This window comes from Chenopodium album, chromosome 20, assembly GCF_948465745.1.
Source record: "Chenopodium album chromosome 20, dcCheAlbu1.1, whole genome shotgun sequence".
NCBI lineage: Eukaryota > Viridiplantae > Streptophyta > Magnoliopsida > Caryophyllales > Amaranthaceae > Chenopodium > Chenopodium album.
Genome location: NC_137853.1, coordinates 36,683,946 through 36,693,215, shown reverse-complemented (window position 1 = coordinate 36,693,215; position 9,270 = coordinate 36,683,946). Strand labels below are relative to the sequence as shown.

Here is a 9,270-nt window from a genome sequence, read left to right as displayed (position 1 = left end):
TTTTCTTTTCACTGGAACAAAATTAGTTCATCTGGGTGATTGAAAACTATTGACTATCTTCAACTCTTCATATGATGCTATCTCACCACCTCCCCGCATAATTAAAAAAATAAATTAAAAATCCACAACGCGGGAATACAATATTATGCTTGCGTAATAAGTTCATATCATTAGACACTTTCCTCACACTTTATGTTAGTTCGTCGTAAATAATACTTCGTATACAACGGAGGCATTATATTTCTCCATTTCCCTCACAACAAAAAGAAAAGAGTAACAATAATAATACTTCGTAATAAAAAAAAAAAAAAAGAAATCCTCAGCGCGGGAACACAATGCTGTGCTTCCGTAGTAAGCTCATCCTATCCCCATTTTCTCTCAGGACTTTCATCGAACACCTTCCGTACCACAAACCCAACTCCTTCAAACTCACTGCAAACACCCGCAAATCCCTAATTACTGCAACACCCATCAATTCTTCCCACTTTGAAACCCTAAATTCTCATCAAAAACACCAGATTTCTCTTTATGTTGATACCCTTCTTGAATGGAACCAGGTCCCTTTTCCCCCTCTTTCTTCTTCAATGTTCAATGTATTGCTGAATTAGTATTAATTATTTTGTTTTTGTAATTGAATTGTGCTTTAATTTTTTTTATTACAGAAGATGAATTTAACTGCTGTTACAGAGAGGAGTGAAGTAATGGAAAGACACATTGAAGATTCACTCGCAATTCTTCCGCCTATGAATGAGTCTTACACTTCACATTGTGGTTCTTCGTGTGAAAGTTTGAGTCTTGTTGATGTCGGAACCGGTGCCGGGCTTCCGGGTTTGATCTTAGCCATTGCTTGCCCTGGTATTTGTTAATTTTTGCTTACAATTATAAATTGTTGTGAAATTTGAGGAAATTAATGAGCTTTTTTAGTGTTGAGAAGTTAGTGCACACTTAAATTTCTCTCTTGTAAAGTTTAATTAGTGTAAGGAATGCTACGGACCGAGTAATGTAGCCGTCTAGCCGGAAAACCCGAATTTGAACTTAAACCAAGCATATTGCATATGGTCATTATGTTATATATATAAGGAATTAGATTATAAGCTCATTGTTTTCAAACTGATTGTTCTAGTTGGTCTCTAAGTTGCATCTTTGAAACATTTTATATTACGCAAAGTATTAAGTAGTTAAACACTTTGGTTATGTTAATATGAGACTTTGAGTTGCTACTATTAGAATTTTATTAATTATAAGTTTTCATATATTGGTAGAAAATTGTGTCATAGTTTTGTAAGTTTAATCTTGAATGGTCAAACTATAGAATAACCTGAGTTCCTACATAATAATGGATGGTTTATAGCTATTAGGATATGTTATTGTGTTAGACTGATGCTGATTTGATTGCCAACTAGTTTTGGGTTTAGATTAGTCGTTTTTGTGTTTTGTCTTATTACATTTTGATTTAGTAGTGTTACTAATGTATAGGGTGGAAGGTTACACTTCTAGAGTCAATGAACAAGCGTTGCTTATTCTTGGAGCATGCAATTAATGTAACCGGTGTGTCCAACGTGAAAGTTATTCGTGACAGGGCTGAGGTATTTCTTTCGTAATTTCTTAGAGTTTTTTTATTTTTTTTTATTTATTTTTAATTATTATTATTATTTTTTTAAGATATGAGCATTTGTGCTTGATTGATTTACTTCTTTATTTGCACACTAAATATCCTTGGTTATAGGGCAGAATTTTGGACAAACATTGGAGTTCAGAGAATCATTCGATATAGCTGTTGCTAGGGCTGTTGCAGAACTGAGAGTTCTAGGTGCTGATTAGGCTCTTTATAATAGCTGTTTATTACAATTGTGAAGCCCTTTATATCTTCTCATGCAATATTTTGATTTTCTTTTTATGGTCAGCTGAGTATTGTATTCCTTTGGTTCGCATGGGTGGTCTGTTCGTAGCTGCAAAGGGTCATGACCCTCAGGTATCCAATGTTTCTTTTGCTAATATAGCCCTATTACTAATATTTTTGTTAGTTAATCCTTTTCATAATATGGTGTGCTACTCTTGACTCAGGCAATAGCTCCTTTCTCTAGGATAGGGAAATGAGCTAAGTATATAACTATGCTCACAAAGTTAACTAAAACAATCTCTATGTAAAAGGACTGCAACATTCAATGCTTTTGTTGAGTATGTTAGCATGTTTGTGTTATGGCTGTTACCACTTACCGAAAAAACTGAAAAATGAACTATATATCAAAAGCTGGTAACCTTAAGATAAGACTATCCAGACATCCAGTAAAGCCAATTGTCAAATTTACTTCTCAGGAGTTGTAGATGTTATGAACACTAAAATTTCAGATAGATGACTGTCTTTACTGAATATGGATGAGAAGGGATAAATCATTTTGGAAGGAAAAGAAAAACTGCATCTATATAACAGTAGTATGTAGGCAGGAAAATCTTGCTACATAGCAAGTAAGATGTTGATTATTTTATTTTATGGTCAATAGCACTCACAAAAATGGAGTTCATGGCTTGAAGTTACTGTTACTTTTTCACGTGCTATGACTATGTTTGAACTGCCATTTTGTTTGTGGAACTGTTATAATTTGTTATCACATAAAAGCAATATAGAGCAAAATGCAAAGCCTGTTTATTATGAATAATGTGCTAGTAAATTTCCTGGCTTTGCAATTATGTGTGTTTGACAACAATACTGTACTGGTATGTTTAATTTGTTTTCTATTCTATCTGGTTGTTATAAACAAACTATGATTAAAAAAATACTGCGTAGGCTGGATGGTGGAATTTGTTGAGTGAGGAGAAGCCTTGTGCTTTATTCAATAAGTTCACAACATGCTGGGGTACAAACTCTAAAATGCATAATATGAAGTTGTCTTTCACCCAAGAAAGTATTGTGTCAATTAAGCTTCTGTTCATCTGATGTCAAAATGGAACTACTCAACACCCACTTTGTTGAGCCTTATTTTGATTTGATAAGAGTTGAGACTAATCTCTTTTGACCTCTGCACATTACCTAGCTAGGATTAATAATAGTGGGAATCATTTTGTTTAATGATCTGTACTAAACCAGCAGTCTAACAGTAGCAGAGGCCATAGGGTATCACTGTGTCAGCTTCTGACATGTGGCTTCTCCAGGTAAACTGATCCAACTTACAATGAAAATCAGGGGTTGAAGGATCGTTGTTCATCTCGTTTGTGTGTTAGGTTTCCATTTCTTTCCTCCCCTTCCCAACATGCACATCCCTGAGATGGTGGAATTATTGTTGGTTTACTTCTACCCCCCCTCCCCCCCCCCAAAAAAAAAAAAAAAGAAAAAAAAGATGTCGCTCTATTAAATACATAATATCTGAGTGATAAAGATCTAAATGGTTCTTAATTTAGCTCCTGCCCAATCTTGCTGACTTCCTGTAACCCTTTGGACATATAGCCGGACCAAAAATTCTCCTTTTTAGTTGGCCCTTATACTATTCAATAAAGGCTTCATATATAAGCACATAACTGACAAATACAGCATCTAATTGTGAATATGAATGTTCAGATTTGATACAGCACACATAAGACTTATTAAAAGAATAAATAATTGTATTAGCCTTCGATCGTTAATGAATATAAGCCCTAGTTATCTTACAATGAAGCTTATGCAATTGCCAATGCTGCAGTACTCTATCTCAAAGCTTCAAATTCTTGTTAATTTGTTATGGTACCACTATTAAAATACTACCTATCCTGAGGACAAAACTAATTGGTGCTTCAACTATAGTCTATAAATAAACTTATGCGAAATATCGACTATTTGATTTATGTCAGCTAGGTGTAAGTAGAGCTAACAAAGGCTGCTAGAGGCTTAACTAATACTCCACAACAAGAGCATACTTTAGAAATGCTCACACCTATGTTTGTCTACTATATGTCTTTGGTTAGTGACTTATTGTTTGAGCAGCAAGATATCTACTTTTCAATGTCTCTACTTCCCAGTCAACCAGTTTCCCTGTCATGTTTTTCTGTATTAATCTGCTCTTGCTTTTCTATTCTTCCTGTCGCCATAGATACAAATACGTCAAACAGCTTTATCCATTTAATATCCTTTTATAAGCAGTGATTCGATGACATACCATTAGATTCTAGAAGGATTTTGTTTTTGCTCTTATGCTGTTGTATGCAGGTTGCAGCCGTCTCAGCTGTGCTAAGATTATTTTGAACTTTACCTACTTAATTTAAAATTAATATAAATATCTTCAGAATTAATCAACTGTAGTTGAAATTTGACTTTCCATTCCAAACATTAATCACTTTTCAAAACCACTGTCCTGCTCCCAAGTGGTAAGGAATTTTAAAATATGATAGATGTGTATACTAGGTTACTCTGACCATTGGAAAGTGGGCGATGTTTGACTTTCAATAGATTTATAGTTTGTGAGGGGATGTTTATATATAGACGAGAGTTTTGAATACGTGGATGACAAGTGTGAAGTTTGTGTTCCGAATACCTCCCCCCTCTCCTCTTTCCCAAGGAAAGGGACAATATAACATACATCAAGAAAAGTGAAATTCTATGCTGTTACATATTCTGCAATCTGATCCATGATTTTGTCCTTCGTGTTTTGGGGGCAGTTGTGGCTGCAATCCTTTCAGCATGACAGTTGTATAAGTATGACATGCCATACAATGAGCTCATGCTATAAAAAATATGTCCCTTTTCAAATGCCCTTTTAGCTCATATACTTTGCTTCAACAGCATACATCGATTACTACATGCTTTTTTTTGTAGTTTTTTTAATCAACTGATTGTAACATTTGCTATTTCTGAACAGGTGGAAGTTAGAAATGCTGAAAGAGCAATAAATTTATTGGGTGCTTCTCTTTTGCATCAGCATTTAGGTATGCTTTTGAGAAAATAATCTTGTCTTTGTAGTTTGTATGCACTGTTGCTTATCATTATTCATTCTTACTAAAAAAAAAAATCGCTGATATAATGTTTTATATAAAAAAAAGTTGTTACTATTTATTGATTCAAGAACTTTGTTCATCTGCACTTCTATGATCATCACCACAATTTTATTGCTATAACAAAGACCATAAGTAAATTTTAAAGATTGACACAAACTCATATATGATTAAGTTTACCGATTTAGTCAAACTTTTAGTTTTGTATAAGGAGCAATTTAGCTCAGTTTGACTAAGCCTTCTTATACGTCTTTGATTTAACATGCTTAAGGTAGCCTTTTAAGTCCTCTTAAAGATATACTTTATATAATGCTAATAAGTATAACTTGAGTTATTTATGTCAAAAATGGGAGATTACAACATTCCCTCTTATTATGCAAGAGTAGGCTATTGTTTTGGCTAACATCCAACTCGTGCTTTATTTCATCAGGTTTTATTAAGTTTTGTTCTTTGTTTCCTGCCTATGTTTGTGAGGAACATGTGGCGATGTTTCTTTGACCCTTTCTATGACGTACATAGCAATATTGTATATTTGTATTAACATCAACATTATTCCAAGGTAGGGTGACTGGAAATATGCAGTCTTGCCTTCTTATAATAAGAGGCACTGTACATAAAGGTTAGGATGCACCAAGGTTGATACAATAGGCAATAGTGTTAATACAATATGTGTAGGAATGCCTCACCAAAATTGCCTCACCTAAGAATTTGTTTCCATGCGACTCTTGATTGATATGCAAAGATTGTTGCTCCTACTTAGCAACTCAAAAGCTGATTAATAAAGAATCTTTGTCTCCTTTTGAACTTGTCATATGATGGTGTATACATCAACTTGAAAATTGTAAGGCTGGTTGAAAAATTCTTAATTTGTCACAATGCAATTAATAGATAGTTACAATTAGTTGGTTTTTAAAGGATTTGGTATCGAGGTTAAATTTAAAACTGAAATTAAAATTACAAACTCCATGTAAGGGGCACAAAAAGTTTCCAACTGTTGGAGTATGCTAACTAGTTGACTAGAACTCAGATTTGTTGGGTTATGTGAATGCATGTTTCTAAATTGATATTGTTTTTAATTGATAAAACCGGAAGAATTAAAAAAAATAGAACACATATACGTATGTCACGGTGTTTTATATATCATGCCACATATTACCTTGATGACTGCCTCATTTTTCCGCGTTTATTGAGATGATAACATCTGTCCATAGATACTATGTTTTCTATTATATTTAAAGCAGATGCACGCTTATGTGTAAACAACTTTTTAGCTTTTTTATTAATAACTGATGAGAAAATGACAATTTATTTTTTCCTATTCAGTGGAATCACATGGCCCTTTTGGACAGAGAACTGCTATCATATGTTTCAAAGATCGACCTACCTCTAGAAAGTATCCCCGCTCTCCAGGTACACCAGCAAAAATGCCCTTATGAGTGCTCCAGATGAATGACTTGTATTTGTTTCTAATATAGTCTAGCAACTTGCCTCTTAATAACTGTATTGCATCTTGGAGTTTTTATTATCATCCATACTGCATAATGTAGCCAGATAATATACAGTCTTAGCGCTATACAAAGATGTTGGCAAGAATCAATGTATCACAAACTCAAATGCCGGAAATAGGCTTGGTTTGATTTGGTTTTGAAATTCCTATGTTGCAATGCATATACAATCCGTGTCTCTTTCCCTCTTCTTTAGCTGCTTGTTGAAGTTCTGTTAAGCAAGTTAGATAGTGAAATTTTTGGAGTAATTTATTTCAACAATTTCAACCATAATGCATAATGTAACATAACTCATATGCTGGAGCAGAGCTGGTTTTATTAGCTCTTTGAACTCTTCGCAATGTTGCATGTCATGCGTGATTTGTATTTTTCTAGCTCTTCTTTCTTAACTAATTATTGGGTTCTGGTAGGCCAGTGAGATTTTGTTTCTCTCTGGGGAAAGTTAAATTCATTTGTTGATGAAATAGTGTCTAGCAACATCTCAAGTAGCCATCTTGTATGTAATACAGTCTTGTGGTCTCTTGGAGAATGCCTGATACTAAATAAAATATTAATTAGAAGCTGAGGATTCTGCTTTCTCCGTTTCAAAAGATACCATATAATTCTCACAAAATTATTGGTTTAACCTAAAAGAAAATAAACATGAAAGTGCTAAAAAATAATCATACAGTACAATAAAAATTATGATTTTTTTTTTTTCAATTAAGAGGGTTTAATTTCAAAAGTTTGACCTTCACAACATGCAAGTGTTGGAGTGTTATATTTCTTGATAAATTAGGGTATTTTTTTTTTTTTTTGAAAGAATAAATTAGGGAATATTATTCAGAGAAGGGTTCCCTAATTTTATATAGTACCTTTTTGAAAAACAAAATCTAGAAATAATTTAATCGGAAATCTGTCAGTAGGAATGTAGAGCCATACAGAAAGTGCTTGGACTTCACGTATTTAATAAAGTGTAGAGCATTATATTGATTGCATTAGAGGGCTGCTGCGAAGTGCTTCTCAGCCTGTGCAAATAATATCTACAATTTGCTAATGCATCTGCTATCTAGTGCAAACTTAGCACTATGATCGGCATAATTTTGTTAATCATTGAGTAACTTTTCTGTATTTGTGCTGAAACAATTGGCCAACATGCTTTTTGTCTGGATCTTTGAACATTATACTATAATACAGAGCTTCGTAAATTTGTTATAAAGTTTGTTCACAGTTTTTAATATTTTTATAATTCCCGACTGTTAGAGGTGTCTTTTTTATAAGCAATGGTTTGCAAGTGCTTAGAAGTGCTTAAGGGATCATATTATTTTTAAAGGCTTGATTGCTGAAGTGTTTCTTATTTTTTGTTGGGGAAGGGTAGGGCTTTGCGTTTGGCTGCTTCCCTAATATATTGCTGGTTGACTTAACTCTGGTTGTTGTGGACAATGAGTGTGGTTATGTGTCCAAACTATGTCTGGCACTTCAATATAACAATTTTAGTTGTGGCTGTTTGAGTTCTAGCCACTAAAGGTGCTCCCATGAAGGGGGTAAAGTAAATTGATGAATTACACTGTTAATGGTACTAGTAAATGTGACCAAAGTTTTATTTTTGGAAAACAATCAGAAGTTAATTTGTATAAGATGAACTATGAGAACCAGACACCCACGGGGCCACCTGCTAAGAATGGTGTACCTTAGAATGGTTTTGTATTGCAAGCAAAACATCATTTTTATAGACTGATCTTATCTTTCAACCTTCATAGACTGATCTTATCTTTCAACCTACATAGCTGAGATCTGACCTGTCCTAATCTTCTGCTCATCTCCGATAACTGTGAGAGTCAGGTCTTACATATGTTCATGAAATATTGGTTGCTTTTTTGTGAATTGCGTAAATGATGTCCAAACCTGTAAATTTTAGGTGGATTGCTGTAGGTAGATGCATTTTCCAATTTTAAATTCTAATTGGTCGAAAAATGTAGAAATTGCTGATATAGATTAAATGGATTGCTTCTGGAGACATTGGCCAGTGAACACATTTTTTCATGTTTTGCTTGAGAAACCTTTTTGTTTTTTCACTTTATATGTATACTTTTGTACCTATAATATATTAATAGGTAATAGTTTTAATGCTTTGGTCAGTCTAGATGAACACAATTATGTTCTGTAAGTTTTGTATGTTCAACGTCTCACACTCGCACCTAAATCTGCTAGTTTGACAAACTGTTAGACACCGGGTAAAATAAAGAAAAAAGTTGTGTTTTCCTGAAACTCAAGTTTTTAGCCTGTAGTTCATTAAGCAAGGACAAAACTAGCAAACATTAAGCTTTATAGAATTTCTAATCCTATGAATATAGTATTATTTATCTAAGTGACATCACATTCGACCTGACTCCAGGGCATTTTTGTCATATCATGATTTAATGTTGATCTGGTTTAGTGCTTGTTTTTCTCCTCCCCTTTCCTATAAATGATCTAAGAGTATATGGTTAGCTGGAAAAACCTCCTAAGTTAAAATAAAACAATAAGCATGCGACATGTTTCCTTAATTGGGAAGAAAGTAGATGGTTGTTGCATTCTGCTGTGAGGCAACAATTGTCCTCACTTGTATTTCCTCTATATTTGGAATTGTCAAAATCTATAGACTGATAATTACCCTGTTTAGGAACATGGGAGATGTGCAATATTAGAAATTTGCAATATTATCTTAAATTTATGCATCAAACACTAAAGTGCACATTGCAAATCTGCAATTTGTGGAACTTAAATTTATAACTAGCTGGGAGATACTTTGCTATCTGGTACTAGATTTTTATGCATAGATGATGAA

General features: G+C 33.7%; 1 protein-coding gene across 1 annotated transcript; it reads left to right on the top strand.

Moving 5' to 3' along the window:
- Positions 1–290: 290 nt before the first annotated feature.
- LOC145598901 (uncharacterized) lies at positions 291–6,621 on the top strand. Its single transcript, XM_081655303.1, has 7 exons — positions 291–557; positions 663–855; positions 1,477–1,586; positions 1,732–1,810; positions 1,905–1,972; positions 4,827–4,893; positions 6,283–6,621. The coding sequence occupies exons 1-7, from the start codon at positions 336–338 to the stop codon at positions 6,393–6,395; spliced, it is 852 nt and encodes a 283-aa protein (XP_081511429.1). The 5' UTR covers positions 291–335; the 3' UTR covers positions 6,396–6,621.
- Positions 6,622–9,270: the final 2,649 nt, after the last annotated feature.